Source organism: Tiliqua scincoides, chromosome 1 (genome assembly GCF_035046505.1).
Source record: "Tiliqua scincoides isolate rTilSci1 chromosome 1, rTilSci1.hap2, whole genome shotgun sequence".
In the NCBI taxonomy this organism is placed as follows: domain Eukaryota; kingdom Metazoa; phylum Chordata; class Lepidosauria; order Squamata; family Scincidae; genus Tiliqua; species Tiliqua scincoides.
In genome coordinates, this window is record NC_089821.1 from 177,444,592 (window position 1) to 177,460,977 (window position 16,386).

Sequence of the window (16,386 nt, forward strand, 5' to 3'; positions counted from 1 at the left end):
AGTAGAAGTTGTGTTGGGGATTTCAGCTGAGATGACAGAGATAAGTTAAAAATGTTGGTCCAGATTCTTTGTGATGTACTTGGATCAAACCCCATCAGTGGCTTGCTGCTGTAGCCTGCTACTGCAGATATTCAACTAATCAGTGTAATTAAACCAAAATCTGTGTCTTGAGGTCAGACATTGCTAAATATTCTTTAGTCACCGTTGAGGCAAATGGTTCTTTCGAGTGAGATTGAACAAAGGCCTGTTATCAAACAAGCTTACATATGTTTCACTTCTGTGCCATGCAAGAACAATTACGTCTGTAGAAATACTTGCCTAAAATAATTTAGACCTAAATTATGGCCCCATTTTTTTTTCTCTTGTACGCTATACCATTGAATAAAATGATGGGTGTAAGGGGGTGGCAGCTTCCACAAGCAGAGAAGAGGTGTCTCATGTAGCAAATGCGGGTAGGTCACAGTCCTTAATGGGGGTGTTCCGGTTATCACAGCGGCGTACCCAAGCCCTACCACCACCTGGGCTGCTGATGTTGTGATATCACGCAACATCACTATGTCATTTCAAGTTCAAAGGAGGAGGGTGGTGGCTGTGGCAATTGGAAGCACAGCTGTTGCTCTGCTTTCCAGTTGCCTTCTGGCTTCTCAGAGCCTCTGTAAACCTTCAAGCACAGCGCTGCGTTTGGAGGTTTACATTAGTTCTGCAGAAGCCAGAAAGCGGAACCAGTGCAGCTCTTCGAGCACAGTGTTTTGGTTGGAGGTTTGCAGCTGAAGAGTGACCGGGAAACTGCTTACCTGGCAGCCACCATCATGACTGGCCCAGGGGAGGATCCAGTCTTTGTATTTTGGGAGCCATGAGCACTACCAACTGCAGAGCCCAGGTCAACCAAGTAGATAGACCTGGGCTCCAGCTTGAACTTGATGGCCTCCATGGCCAAGGTTTACTGGGTGGGTAGACCTGGCTCCTGCCTGAACTTGGAGCCCAGATCTGCCAGCTAGGTAGACCCAGGCTCCCATCTGGCCTTGGAGCCTAGGTATATTGTCTAGGTAGACCTAGGCTCCTGCCTTGGAACCCAAGTCTACCGCCTGGGTAGACCTTGGCTCCCACCTGAACTTGGAGCCTAGGTCTACCAGCTGGTTTACAAGCCATGATGTGTATGTGCAACCTCCTGATTTTAGAAATGGGCTAAGTCAGATGCAAGGGAGGGCACCAGGATGCAGGTCTCTTGTTATCAGGTGTGCTCCCTGGGGCATTTGGTGGGGCTGCTGTGAGATACAGGAAGCTGGACTAGATAGGCCTATGGCCTGATCCAATGGGACTGTTCTTATGTTCTTATGATGTCTAAGGCTGGGTTTCTGTGGAGGTTCTCTAGCTGTTCCTGGAGTTGCAGCTTAGTGGAAGAGCATTTGCTTTGCAGGCAAAAAAGTCATAGATTCACTTTATTGCAACTTCAGGGAAAGGCAGAGAAAAATTCCTGCCTGGAGAACCACAGTCAACAATATTGAGCTAGATGGACCAAAGGTTTGGCTCAATTAAACGCAGTTTCCTACATTCTTACCCTAAATGTACTATGTACTTGTGAGAGTGTTCTAGGCCTCCACAAAGGTTTTGGTTTACATATATCATGTCTTCCCTGCTGTTCTGAAAGAGTCAGTGCAGATGGTCTGGTCCACCCCATGCAGTCCAAATTCTTTGCAGGGCGCTCAAGGCATGGTGCGCCAAATTATCATCCTTACCTGCTATGCCTACAGGCCTCTGCAAAGGCTAGCAAGTTCTATTGCCATGGGAGGACCCTTTGGATTCTTGTAAGCCTTCAATTTCAGATTGGTTTAAACTGAATTTTGGGAATACAATTTTTAAAAAATCTTATCACGTTCATTCACATCTACTCATATATGTAAAAGGATGCTTCTGGTCCTCAGCCATGAAGGGCAGTATATTTCATTGATTTTAGGCCAGAGGTGACAAACTTGTTTCGTAAAGTGGGCCTAATAGCATTCATGATGCCTACTGAAGGCCAGAAGTAATGTCATTAAGCAGGAAGTGATGTCATGAAGCAGGCCATGACCAAAAATAAGTACTTTTTTCCTGCATAGGAACTCATTGGCTGCAAATGACAGAAGAGAAAATACGCAAAACTTGATCATGTTTTTAAGATATGGGAGAGCCCAATTATCATGCAAGCTGCCTTTCAGCAGTGACACCTCAGCACAGCTCAGCAGCTGATAGTGACTGATGCTGAAAGCAGCTGATAGTGGTGCTGAGGGCCAGATAAAGAGCTTCTGTGGCTATATCCAGTCCACAGGCCTTGTTTTACACCATTGATGTAGGCTCTATAAGTAAGGGCGCAATCCTAAAACACTTTCCAACACTGGTATAGCTGTGCCAGTGGAACATGTGCTGCATCCTGCAGTTGGGTGGCGCTCATGGAGGCCTCCTCAAAGTAAGACATGAATTTTCAGACTGGGGCATCGTGGCGGCCCAGTCTGTAGGCCCTGGCCTGTTTCTCCTTAAGGGGCAGGGCAGCCAGGAGGCAGGGAGGAGGCAGTGGCGCGATCCCCAGGATCGTGCCGCTCAGGGGGGGCTGCAGGGGCTCGGCTACACCTACCAGAACCTCCAGCAGCTTCCCGGGGGTGTGGGGAGCCTTGTGCGGCTGTCGGCAGGGCTCCCCGAAGCTTCTCAAGTGAAACTGGAGCGATTGCATTCCACTTCTGCTAAAGCAGAAGTGGAGCGCAATTGCTCTACTTTCACTTTTGAAGCATCAGGGAGCTCTGCAGACAGCCGTGCAGGGCTCCCTGCTCCGCCGGGAGGCTGTAGGAGGCTCTGGTAAGTGTACACAAGCCCCTGCAGCCCCCCTGAGCTGCGCGATCCTGGGGATCACGCTGCTGCCTTCCCCCCGACCCCTCTGCCTCTCCTCCTCAAGAACTTACTGTGACTTTCAAACTCCCTGGAAGTTTGAAAACCGCAGCAGTAAGGGAATGTTTGTTCCCTTACCTTGGAGCTGCATTGCCCTTCTGTCAGTACTGGAAAATGGGTTAGGATTGCAGCCTAAGTCTAGAACTATGTATTAGTTTCGGTGCATCATTTAACACAATACATTATTTAAGAAGTGGCATGTGTTAACCTTTTCCATGTTGCTTTCTTTTTTCTTTCTGTTATTTTAAGACTTTTTCATCGATTTCATTCAGCAAACTCCTTCAGGCGAGTGTATAAAAGCTTCTAGTGAGTTATATACAGTTTGTGTCATTTGGGGGGAAAAAACAGCACCAGTAGCTATAGTGACTACTCTCACTCATCTCCTCTCCACTTTGTTTCTTCCTGTTGTGATTTTACAATATTGTGGAACCTCCAACCACAATATTAACATTATACTGTTTATTATTGAAGTTCGTTTGTATTACCATTGTCAAAAATGAATCCACAATAGAGTTTGTTTTAACCATTTCATAACAGTACTGAGCTACCTCTATTGTAAAAAAAAACCCATCTTTTCTAACAAACTGAGAGGTGCATGAAAATAAAAGCAACAAATTATCTAGGAGAATTGTATCAAAAAGCTACAGGTGTGAAATATTTCAAGGACATGGTGCATGGGTGGAAGTGTAAGGGCTTTTCTTCACTAGAGTTTTATCAATGAGACTGAAATAATTAAAGACATTTGTGCCTCTGGAAAAAAACCATGTACAGGTCCAGCCTATTTATACACTGATTTTTTATACACTGACTTGACTCAACGGAATGGCCCCTGCAAATGAGAAATAATGTGCTGATCCCTGGAGAAGGGGAAAAATGCATCCCTTTAAAATCAGTTTCAAAAACTGAACAGTCCTTTAACAACAGCCTCCTTAATGAGGGGGGGGGTGCTGGCTAACAATCCATCAACCCTTCTCTCTCCTGGGGACCCCTCCCTTCCCCCAGCATGTGAAAGAAAGGTGATCATTTTGCATTGGTGAAGGGAGGGGCTGAGTGAAGTGCTGATGGATTGTCTTCTTAATGACTCTTATCTTAGAGTCAAAAGGTCAGCAAGGCTGTTTTTCAATCACTGGAGCAAAGAAACTTTGTTTTTTAAATTGATTTGCTATAGTGCTTTTTTCTTTTATCCACGTGAGTGCTTGGAAGGGAACCAATGCAAATAATTAGTCTCAACCTGTATTTGTTCTGCAGAGTGCCATTTCAGCTGTATCTCATTTTTCTATATGTCTGTATTTTTAGTGACATTCCAAGGATTCCTGAGACTTCTCATCCTCCACTAGAATCTAGTGAGTATTCTGTTAATTCCACCAAATGCTTAGACTGGAACATTATCCTGTTCATAATGATTCATTCAATATAATAGTGTGTTAGCACCACCTTGGTCTAAAACTCTTTTTGATATCAGTGGGTGCAGTTCACGAAACATTGGTGCCATACATCCCTTCATGAGGCCTGCTTAGATGATCCACATAGGCACCACTAAATGAATGGAAGAAAACAGGGATAAATGATTTCCAGTGGCAATATCTGTAATGCATCACTGTGATGAAATTGCAGCTCAGCACTTCCTGGCTGAACCTCCATTTCAAATGAAGTGGGATCCCAACACTTGGTTGTGACATGCAGTGGTGTCAGTAGGGAGGCGCGGGGGGTGCGGGCCGCATCGGGTGATGCGCAAGGAGGGGTGGCGCACACTGGGGGATGACGCACTAAAATCACACTTTTAGGAGCAACCCCATCATGTCATATAGCGTTGGATACGGAATTTCCAGCGGACTGCAGTGCAAAAAACCAGAGTGAAATATCTTCTTTCCATCAAATGTTATGGCCAAAAAGCCGGAAACCCAAAAATGCATGGAGCCCTATGGAAAGTGAAACCCAGCTGTATAACACGTTTACTCGCAAGTAAGCGAACTTGCCTTAGTGCGTCGGAAAGGGCAGGCTGAGAGGAATTCAACAAAGTCAGAATGGTCCCTATCTAATGAATGCAGCCCCCCAAAAACACTCAGGAAGGAGATCCCTTCCTCCCAGCTGCAAATGTATTGAGCCCTATGGAAAGCAAAACTAATCCACAGGGTTGTGTTTACTTGTGAGTAGGCAGACATGCCTTGGCTTGTGATAAGGCCAGGTAAAGGGGAATGTGAGGACACCAGAATGGTCCCGATCTGATGAAACTGGAGTGCAACAAATGCTCCAGAAGGCAGCCTTTCCCCCCTCCCCCACTAAAAAGAACAAAAAAGGAGGCTTGAACTGGTAAGGGGAATATTTTCTATTTTAGACTTGTAAAGCCAGGTGGGTCTTTATCTTGATATGCTTGAGCTAGAAGAACTTTAAACTGGGCACTGGGGAGGGCTGAAAATCTTACTGATTCTTTTGGAGGGTTATTATTGCAGGCATACTACAGAGAAAATTCACTTGGTGGAACAGGAGTGGCTCCCCCTTATTTAATTATTTTTTATTTTAATTTAATTATAATTATTTATTTTAATTTGCTTGATGTCACTTCTGGCCATGACATCACTTCCAGTGGGTCCTGGATAGGTTGTCATTCTAAAAAGTGGGTCCCGGTGCTAAAAGTTTGAGAACTGCTGCAGTAAGGTGTTAGTAAGTTGACATGGGGTATGTGTGTGAGACTCTGCAAGTGTTCAAAATCACTAAAATCAGAGTTTGGAGGAATAAGACCATCATGTTATATATCAATCAATGTGTAATTTAATGCAGAATGCAATGAAACAAACCACATTGAAATATCTGTATTCTATCAAAAGGTACAGCCAAAAAACCAGTGGGGGCGAGGTGATGGTACATCACCACGCCCACCAACTGGGGTGTTGCCGCGCCCACTGCATGGGGTGATGCGCAGGCCTCCTGCACCCGGTGACGTGAATCCTAGTGACACCACTGGTGACATGCCTCCACGTTGAATGGCTTGTCTGAATCGGTTCGTAGTTTAAACAAGAGGCAGAGTTCCTCTGTGCTATGGAAATGAATGATGATGTTCCACTTAAAAGTGGAGTTTTGCTGGAAAGGATTTTTTTCTATGAGAAGATGTCACTTAAGGCCTTCCTACAAGATTAATTCATTGCCTAATAAATGCATGTTATTATGCTTTCTGTCTGTGTTTTGGCTGCAAAAGTATTGCATTGTTACAACTTTAACCAGAAAGTTGTACCTAGCTGTGCGCTCTCCCTCTGCCCGCTTTCAACTTGCAGCAAGAGTTTTTGCCGCACATTAAGGTTATTCTCTCTTCCATAGTTATTTGCAGACGGGACATTGACATTGCAAAGAGACTTGTGGGGTCCTACATGGGGGTAAACTGAAGTTGGGCAGTTATTTGGAGAAAGGCTCTCAGATTTGCTATTTTGGTTTATCTTCTTTTCAGAATTAAACATTTTGTTGAAGAGTCAACACAATTTAAGTTTTTAGAATGTTCAAATGTTTTCATTTTTCTTTCTTGTCCATCCTTTTCTATTATTTTCTTCTTTTTTTAAAATTGCAGCTATGGAAAGTGGGTTAACATGGGAAGGTACTATGTTTCTTACTACTACTATTACTTCTACTAGTACTACTACTATTAATGAATTTGAACAAGATTCTCTTATCACCTTGGTAGCACGATCCAAACTTGGTGATCTGCCAGCCCAGTGATCCTTACACTGGCAGAAAGTGTCGCAAACATGCCGTAAGGTATGTTGTGACACCTGGTGAGTAAGCAGCGCCAGTAGAGCAGCCTGTACTGCCCTGCTGATGTTGCATCCAGCCCCACTGCCACCAGTGGAGGTAAGATTTGTGCCTGTCAGTGGAGGGGAGCTGGGGAGGGAAAATTTTGGGTGGGAAGGCTGAATGGGGCAGATCAGGCCTGGGAAAGGAACAGGATCAAGTGAGGCCTCCTCCACTGTATCTTAACCCCATCCTGGGCTTCTGGTGTTACACCAGGCTGCTTGGACTTCCACTAGATAAAAAGCTGACAGAGATCAGAGTGGCCCCGTTGGGCAGGCTGGGGCATTACTTGGGGTAAGGGGGAAAATATCCCCTAACCGTGAGCTCTAGCCTGCTTCTAAGCTGTGTTGGATGCTGCGTAGGCTATGCTGTCCCACTGCACCAGCACAATCTACAGTTGAGCTGTTTTCATTTTCAAAAAGGATTTCTTTTTTTAACATTGATGATCAAATCATCATAGACATGTTTGAGTAGCTAGGTAAGTAGAAACTGTTCACAGTAAATAAATGTTATGTGGTGATAGCAGTAGCAGTAGTAAAAAAATATGATATGCTGTATCCATATGTTTTGATATGCTGTATCCAGAATGACATTGCTGATTCCCCGCCCCCCTTTCCAGGTTCTAGCTCATTTGAATCTCAAAAAATGGAACGGCCTTCAATTTCTGTTATTTCCCCTACTAGTCCTGGAGCCCTAAGAGATGCACCCCAAGTCCTACCAGGGCAGCTTTCTGTAAGTACACATTTTTTTAAAAACAAGACATGCATTTAATCTGCTTCCTGATACTCTTTTTGTTAAATCATTGAATTTTTGTTCATATTTTAAATGAATTAGGAGGAATGTTACAATTCTTATTTGACAGGCTGGGGGGTCAGTGGTGCAGCAGCAAAAACATGGGTTTGAGCCCAACCTAGCCAACTCCTGGTATCAACCGTTTATGCATGTTCATTAGCTGGTGATTGCAGCATTAAACGGGAACTAATATATGTGTAGATCATCCCAGATACCTTAACATCCATCGACTTGACTTTCATAACTTTCCTCTTTCAGCCGTTTTCAATTATAACCAAATTTTAAATTTCGTCCTCTTGCTTTCCTCTTTTGTTCAGTTTCAGCGAACCATCCATGACATTCATTGACGCTCTTGTATTTATTTTTCTTTTATTTCCATTTATTTCGGTTTCGTATGTGTTTGCAAGTGTTAAATACTTACTTTTTTTGCCAGCCAAAATAATTTACAAGTTAAATAAACCTATGCTTTGACATTCATCCACTTTTTACTTTTATCTATGCTCTGATCCCTAACCAGACGAAAGTGCAAGGTACTGCTGTGTGAGATGTTCATATTACATCACATAATCTTAATTGTAGTACTTTCCAATGGTGTCTGTTTACACATTCAGCTGCATTTACTGTTTCACACATGTGCATCCATTCTTTGATTTCCTTATGCTTTATTTCTCTCTGCTTAATTACTGTGCTTGTGATTAATTATACAGTTGATGACTGGAAGCTGAATTCATGCTTGAATGAAAAACGTTGCATTTGAGGAGGCATAAAAGTTCTGTCTGGGGTGGTCTATTCACACATCCAAGTTCTCCCTTGATGTTGTAGATACCAAAGAATGAATGCATATGCGTGTATCAGACCAAATACCTTTCCATGTGATCAGTTATTTGATGACTGGACTTAAGTTGATGGGTTTACTTAAATTTATTGTACAGTATCTATTAGTATCTGTTATAGTACAGAACAAATTTTGCTGTTTGTAAATGAATACGTTGTAATCTTGACTTCAAATCTCCAGGATTGGTTAGGCTATTAGCCCATTTTAATGAATAATTTACCATTATTGTGTATATGAGTTCTTTTTTTTTATTTTAGATTAAACTATGGTATGACAAAGTGGGGCACCAGTTAATAGTGAATGTTCTTCAAGCAACAGATCTGCCACCTAGAACAGATGGACGACCAAGGAATCCCTACGTGAAAATGTATTTCCTCCCAGATAGAAGGTTGTACTTTAAATGAAAAGTGAATGAAAAATATACTGTTCCAAGCAAACAATTTGACCGAACATTTTTATAATTCTTTATATGTTTCACAATTTTTTCATATGAGTCATACCAAAATAAAACCATAAATGCACCTATAGTTACTCTAATTTCCTCATGGAAATTCATGGAGGAGAATGGGTGTCTGTTCATCTGCATTTGTCAAAATGCCTTCTCCTCCACAGAAAGGAATGCAATTTTGTCCCTACAAATGATAAACCACCTCTCAACAGCCTTCCTACCTGGTTAGGCAGCCCAACCCTACCTAAATCCCCATGCAGTTCCTACCTAAGTCCCCCAGTTGTGCCACTGTGGCTTCCACTGCATCCCATGTGGAATTTTCAGCTGCTGGCAGTCTCCTTGGGGTAAGGAGACATCAGTCCCCTTGCCCTGGGTTAAGTCCCAGCAACCACTATGGGTTAACTCGAACCTACACTAGCTCACTCATTGGCACAAATCCTCTGTGCAGGTGGATCAGGCCCAGAAAGGAGACCAGTATTTGGTATGCATTGTTGCCGTTGATCCCACTCCCCTCCTAGGCCTGATCCATCCTCCTCCCTGCTTCTGTCATGTCCCAGTTCTACCCATCCCATTCCTCCTCTGCCTCCCTCCAACTCCCTGCATGGGCTTACATGCTTCAACGGGTGTTTGTCAGCATGCAGGAGACCACTGTGATCACTCTGCTGGTGGGCCCACTGCACTCATTAAAAGAGGCTGCTTTATGATAGCACAACGCTAGTTGTGCTTGCAGGGAAGGGGATATGATGGGGCCATAACTCTCCTTTTCTTCCTGACTATTTTAAGGGAAAGTTTCATTTCCTTGTTCCTATTGTCCTCTGGATATTTGCTTCTAGTGTCTTTACCATATGTAGGAAACATTCCAACTTTTGACCTTTCTGTTAGGAAATTAATTTACTAAGAGCAAAATCCTGCCCTGCTCTGGAACAGACAAGCAAGAGGCTTGTGCTATATCCAGCGCAGGATAGGGGCCCAAGGCGGCTCCCCTTTCCCCTTACCTCTGGGTAAGGCACCTACTCCCCTATGGGTCTTCTCAGACTTGTGCCACCTCCTGAGGTGACACAAGTCCAAGGAGTTTGGAGCAGCTTGAAGCCGCTCCGAGCTCCCTGGCAACAGGTGTTGGGATCCAGCATAAGTGCTGGATCTCAGCCCCTCCTCCCACTCTCCACCCATCCGCCCCCAGGGCCTCCCACCACCCGCCTCCCCCTGCCCAGGAACGCCTCCCTGCTGTCTCCTCCCCACCCCAGAGGCTTGCATCAACCCAACTGAAGGGCAGGGTTGCGCCCTAAATGGTTTGAGAAGTTAAGAATCCTCATAATGGCTTCATTAATTCATATGTCTAGTGAGTCTCTCTGCTTGGTCTGTGAGTGAGTCTGCCTTTAGCTGGCTTTTATAGCCTGTTTTTATAGCCAGCTGATGGCCTCACAGTTTTCATGGCTGGGCAGCACTCTTGTGTGACTAAGAAACAAGGGCATCAATCAGCCAGAGAGTGGCCCCCACTCTTCACTGGTATGGAGGGAAAATACCAGCAGGAGTCTACAGCCCTGGATCCCAGCTGCTGATGAGACTCAATTTAATTTAATTTATTTATTTAATTATTTACTCCTTGTTTCTCCCACACCAAAGTGGACTCAAGGCAGGGGACTCAATTCATGAAGTGTTAGATGACAACATGGTGAGTTGTTTTCTACATGATCATTTATAACAGTGTTTTTATGTTTCAGTGATAAGAGTAAAAGGAGGACCAAAACAGTAAAGAAAAGCTTAGAACCAAAATGGAACCAAACTTTTCTCTATTCACATGTGCATCGTAGAGATTTTAGAGAACGAATGTTAGAAATCACTGTTTGGGATCAGCCAAGAGTGCAAGAAGAAGAGAGCGACTTTCTTGGAGAGGTGATGCATATGTCAACGTTGTAATGTTATTACATTTCCAATGTGTAATAGAATCTCAAGGTGTTTTGAAATCACCTGAAGACATTTTGTTTCTGTTGCTTTACAATAAGGTTGAACTTGTTTTATTTTCCCTAGATCCTGATTGAGCTGGAGACAGCACTTTTAGATGATGAACCACATTGGTATAAGTTGCAGACACACGATGAATCCTCACTACCTCTGCCTCAGCCATCACCTTTCATGCCAAGGAGACATGCCCATGGTGGAGAAAACTCCAGCAAAAAATTACAAAGTAAGTGCAGAATTTCCTTTCTCTCTCTCTCTCCAAGTTGCTATGATACAAGATAATAAAACCAAGTACAAAATCGTAAGCAACTGCAGGCTCCCGAACATTAGTGTAAGCAGGGAATAGTTGCTGCCTGAATGGCTCCAAGGACGAGAGGAAGGGGCTGCTTACATTCGCATTCTGGAGCCTGCACTTACTTCAGATTTTGCATCCCTCTAGCTACACTACTGGTTTTAAAAGGTGTGTTTTTCTAAGATTTTCCTGGATAAAATTTGAGAAACAACTGCATTTACCACCCATTTCCCAGTTTCACATTAGTCCCCTTCCTTTGTGCTGTGGAGGGCACTGCCTAACTGGCAGTGGCAAAATGTTGATGGAATCTTCAGATCAGTTTGTTCCAAAGCAGCCACACTGAATCCAGCCAATGTGAAGGTCATTGTTAAGGTAAATGTGAAGGTCAATATGAGGTCATCTTGCTAAGGTCATTTTGGAAGGATGGGACTGATTACTGTATTCTTAACTGTGAATAGCATAATTCTTATTATTGCTTTATAACAATCTCATTGAACCTCTGCTCTAAGATTTTAAATCCAGAGTGCTTTGGCTTTTGGACCACAACACCTCATTGTTTTAGAATAGAAAATGTGTGATTATTGAGGATCAAAAAATTGATGTAGAAAGTGGTTGGAAGCATAAGACGACCATAACTTTCAAGCACCATACAGCTCTTCATTGGGCAGAACTTCCTGATTTCAGGCATGAAGTAGGACTGTGGGTAAGGCTGTGGCTGGGCTAGAATTGTTAGCAATTACATCCGCTGGGGCAGGAGAGATTTAAAAGCATGAATAAAGGGACTCTGCCTCAAGTCTAGATCCCAGTGCTTTGCCAGACAAGCTCAGGGGACTGCACCGCTTTCCTGTTTCCAACTCTCAGTAGCTTCCCTGAACCTGTGCCCTAGGAGCTAGCTCAGGATTGGCATAATTTTCCACAGCCTTAGAAATCTGCTGGTTTCTACACCCTTGATTTATTCTGCCCCTCCTGGCAGTTTAATTTTACTTTTACTACAGCTATGCAAGTTGCTTTGTGCACTGCTGTAGCTCATATTAGTCTATATACAGCACAATTCTAGGCATGTCTACTCAAAAGTAGATCTCATTTAATTTAGTGAGACTTACTTCCTGGTAAGTGTGTATAGAATTATGGCCGTAGTCAGACATCCTTTCAATTTCAGTAGCACTTGTTGTAAGTATGCTTGGGACTGATGCCATAAGCAGAGATTAAGTATGTCCCCTCTCTGAGTTTTTTTACAATAGTCTGCAAGATCATTTTGTATTTTGAGTGTTGAATGCATCCCATATTTGACTCTTCAGAATAACCGGGCTTTTAACTTAAACCTATTTTGACCCTTTTTAAAAGAACCAAGTATACAGGTATCTATTTGCCTTACTGTTGCACAGGATCTCAGCGAATCAGTGATAGTGACATCTCAGATTTTGATGTTGATGATGGTATTGGAGTAGTTCCTTCAGGTGCGTGGGTGAAGAGCATGGTCCTCCATTTTACTTACTCCCCTCCCTCTTCCAGTTTGAACTTTCCAGGTTTTTGAAAGGTTATGAATTAGGAGATTGTTTTGTAGAAAAGAAATGGATTCAGTATTCCATGGTGAACATCTAATAAGTTTGCACCAAATTGCACTGGCATGGGTACTGTTTCTGCTTGCCTAACTAATACATGGGTCACGACTTCTTTCTGAAGTTATTTTGCAATAATATGCAAAAGGATATTATAACGTAATTCAAATGTCAAGTTGAAATATAATTTAAATTTTCAAGTTCCATTCAGTTCACTAGTTGAGAGGTTCTCCATGGACTATATTGAAAATGCATGAGTATATAATAACTGCATGAAGCATGCCTGTATTTTTGATACTTCTCATAAGCATTCATAAGTTATCATGATCCTAAATGTGTAAATGGAGAGAGATTCTGAGTTGCTACAGACAGACAGGGGCCACAATCTGAGATAGTCGTGGCTGAACACAGTAGAAGGTGCTGCAGATGTTTTTGCTGCAGTTGGTCATCATCTGTAAAAGGAACACCAATTTGAAATTTTTAAAAAAACAACTTATACCTTCAGCTGCAGTAAAAATATTGGAAAGACTTCCAACTGTGACCAGGCATCTTCTCCATTTGCACACCAACTATTTTGTATTGTGGTCAATGTTACCTTGGCTAGTATATCTTTATATACTACTTGTGACATGACAAGTCTAATGTGGTGTAGCAATTCACCAACTGCTGAGGTGTCTGAACAAGTTTTTCATTTAATTACATGAGAATCACTAAACACATCAAAGAAGCCTGTAAATATGTGGGACAAAAATTAGCTTTTCATGCTGTTGTTGCTATTTTTCTGGAAAGAATGTTTTCTGAATCTGGACTTGACCACAACTGCCTAAATCAGTGTATTAACATTCAGAAAAGGAATTTGAATGGTTTTGACAATGTTTTGCTGATTAACCTAGCTCAAGTGGTCCCAATAGCTCTTGGGACTTCGATGCCTAGAATCTTCACATACTTTTGTCAACTTCAGCACAGACCATGTTAATGAAAGCAATTTCTGTTTGCTATAATAGTAGATTATGTATGTGTGTGAACGTTTGGTTGTCTCTAGGATAAGAATGCCATTTTTAATATCAGAATATTTAGTCTAGGGTTCCTCAAACTGTGGGTCGCAACCCACTTGGTGAGTCACGACCTGTTTATGATGGGTCGCGAAGTTTTAGCTGATAGCTCAGAAGGCAAATGCATGGAGACCTGTGGAAAGTGAAACTGAGCCATGTCGTGTGTTTACTCATGACTAAGCAAACTTGCCATAGTCCATTGGAAAGGGCAGGCTGCGAGGAATCCAACAATACCAGAATGGTCCCAATCCGATGAATACAGCCCCCCAAAAACACCTGAGAAGGAAGTCCTTCCCTCCAAACTAATGAATGTATTGAGCCCTATGGAAAGCGAAATGAAGCTACACGTTCACGTTTACTTACAAGTAAGCAACTATGCCTTGGCTCATGGTCAGGTCAGGCAAAGAGGAATGCAAGGCCAAAGTGGTCCGGATCTAATGAAAGTGGAGCTCAACAAATGCTCCAGAAAGCAGTCCCCCCCATAAAAAGAATAAAACAGAGGCTTGAGCTGGTAAGGTGATGTTTTTTTCTTTTTTAGACTTGTAAAGCTAGGTGAGTCCTGACAGTGATTTAGTTTAAGAATTAAAATTGAACTGGGCAGTGGACAGGGTTGAAAATCTTACTGAATTTTTTTTGTGGGGGGGGGGGAGAGTGTTATTGCAGGCAGGCTACAGTGAAAATTCACTTGGTGGAACAGGGTTGGCTTCCCTTTATTTAATTATTTGTTTTACTTAAATTTAATAATTTATAATTATTTATTTTAATTTGCTTGATGATGTAATATCCGGCCATGGCATCACTTTCAGTGGGTCTCAGACAGATTGTCATTCCAAAAAGTGAGTCCCTGTGCTAAAGGTTTGAGAACCACTGATTTAGACAGTTATTAAATCTCTCATTCTAAGCAACTTTTCTGCATGAGCAACAACCTATCTACTTTTCTTTCCATGAAGCAGCCACACAAGAACAGTGAGAGGAAGCACATATATATTGAGAATGGTTTTCTATAACCTCTCTTTTTCCCTGCCACAATTCTGAAGTTCTCTTAAGGATCATTAATGTCCAATGAATCCATGAACCTCTAAGGAGCAGTGTTTAAGAGTTTGAATTGCTATCAAGCACCTTGTTATTGGCTTTTTAATATATCTAGCCTCTCTCTCTTATTGGTGAGAGAGTTTGTCTTTCCACCTCCTTTTGGTTGAAGAGGATTTTCTGTAAAGCTCAGTGGCTCCTCATTATTACATTGATGGCATGAACAGAATTCCTCAGGAACACACAGAATGTTAAAATGTTTTCAACAGTAAGCCACAAGCGGATGAGGTTTTTACTGTTTAAATGGAATGTGTCGTCTGTTGATCCTTCAGCTCAAATGATCAATTGTCTTGATGGCATTTGGATACATTGCTCTTTGATTTGGGTCATTTCTGTTCTGTGGGGTTAGGGCTCTGGCTAACAACAATTAGTAATAATGTCTTTGTGTTCAGCTGAAGCATGTTCTGGGAATACATACCTAAGCATTGGTTGGTCAGCTGATTTCTGTACCATAATCATATCAGCAGATAATTTAAATGAAACTGGAAACAGGCTTTCAACCCTAAAACAATTTACTCATGAGCAATTGCATTGATTGCAGGAATGTCAACAACAGCATTGTTTTCAGTGTTGCAGCCTAAGATACAGATTTCATTTAAAAATGCTAAAGAGTTGAAAAGGTATCCTTGTGGCAAGTAATATCTAACCCCTTAGGTATTGTACCTGCTGCCAGTCACTTTTTCACCTTTGGAAATTTTGCACTCTGCACGTCAGTTCTCTTGTATGTATGTGTGTACCTTTTTGGTTTTTTTTTTCTTTTTCTTATATATACATTACATTTAAAGATAGTGTTAATTGTTAGCCCTGGCTGCATGATATGTTAGAATTTTCATTCATTAAATAAATGCCGAAAAATCCTGTAATGAATGAGATATGCTTTCCTAGCAGGATTAGCCAGTATGTAATAGTTTGCCATTTCTGAGCTGAACTAACTTCATTTTGTTGCACTTTTACCAGTAGGCTATAGGTCTAGCACTAGAGAAGGTAAATCTACAACGTTAACTGTGCCAGAACAGCAAAGGACAACCCATCATCGTTCACGATCTGTATCTCCTCACCGTGGTGACGATCAGGGCAGGACCCGTTCTCGTTTACCAAATGTGCCATTACAGAGGTAGGCTTCAAAATATTCTGGCTTTCCTCAAGAAAATGCATTATACACAATTCAACCAAAGTCAAACACTTTTGAGTTCCATTGATTTCAGGGGAAGAATTGAAACAACTGCTGAACAACCAAACTTGTTCTTTTTAACAGAGAAGTTTAAAGCAGGAAGTGAACCAGTAGTCGTCCTTTTAAGTCCCTAAATAGTCACAAAGGGTCATAAGAACATAAGAACAGCCCCATTGGATCAGGCCATAGGCCCATTTAGTCCAGCTTCCTGTATCTCACAGCGGCCCACCAAATACCCCAGGGAGCACACCAGAGAACAAGGGACCTGCATCCTGGTGCCCTCCATTGCATCTGGCATTCTGACATAGCCCATTTCTAAAATCAGGAGGTTGCACATACACATCATGGCTTGTAACCCGTAATGGATTTTTCCTCCAGAAACTTGTCCAATTCCCTTTTAAAGGCATCCAGGCCAGATGCCGTCACTGCATCCTGTGTCAAGGAGTTCCATAGACCGACCACACGCTGAGTAAAGAAATATTTTCTTTTGTCTGTC

The 16,386-nt window shown here is 42.4% G+C and overlaps 1 protein-coding gene across 1 annotated transcript in view; it reads left to right on the plus strand.

The window, feature by feature from the left end:
• Positions 1-15,837, plus strand: part of RIMS1 (regulating synaptic membrane exocytosis 1) — a 219,220-nt gene extending 203,383 nt beyond the window's left edge. Inside the window, exons 11-17 of the mRNA XM_066622705.1 lie at positions 4,213-4,259; positions 7,313-7,425; positions 8,578-8,708; positions 10,490-10,661; positions 10,797-10,953; positions 12,405-12,476; positions 15,680-15,837. Coding sequence (XP_066478802.1) covers positions 4,213-4,259; positions 7,313-7,425; positions 8,578-8,708; positions 10,490-10,661; positions 10,797-10,953; positions 12,405-12,476; positions 15,680-15,837 — 850 coding nt within the window. The remainder of the gene's footprint in view (positions 1-4,212; positions 4,260-7,312; positions 7,426-8,577; positions 8,709-10,489; positions 10,662-10,796; positions 10,954-12,404; positions 12,477-15,679) is intronic.
• The last annotated feature ends 549 nt before the right edge of the window (positions 15,838-16,386 follow it).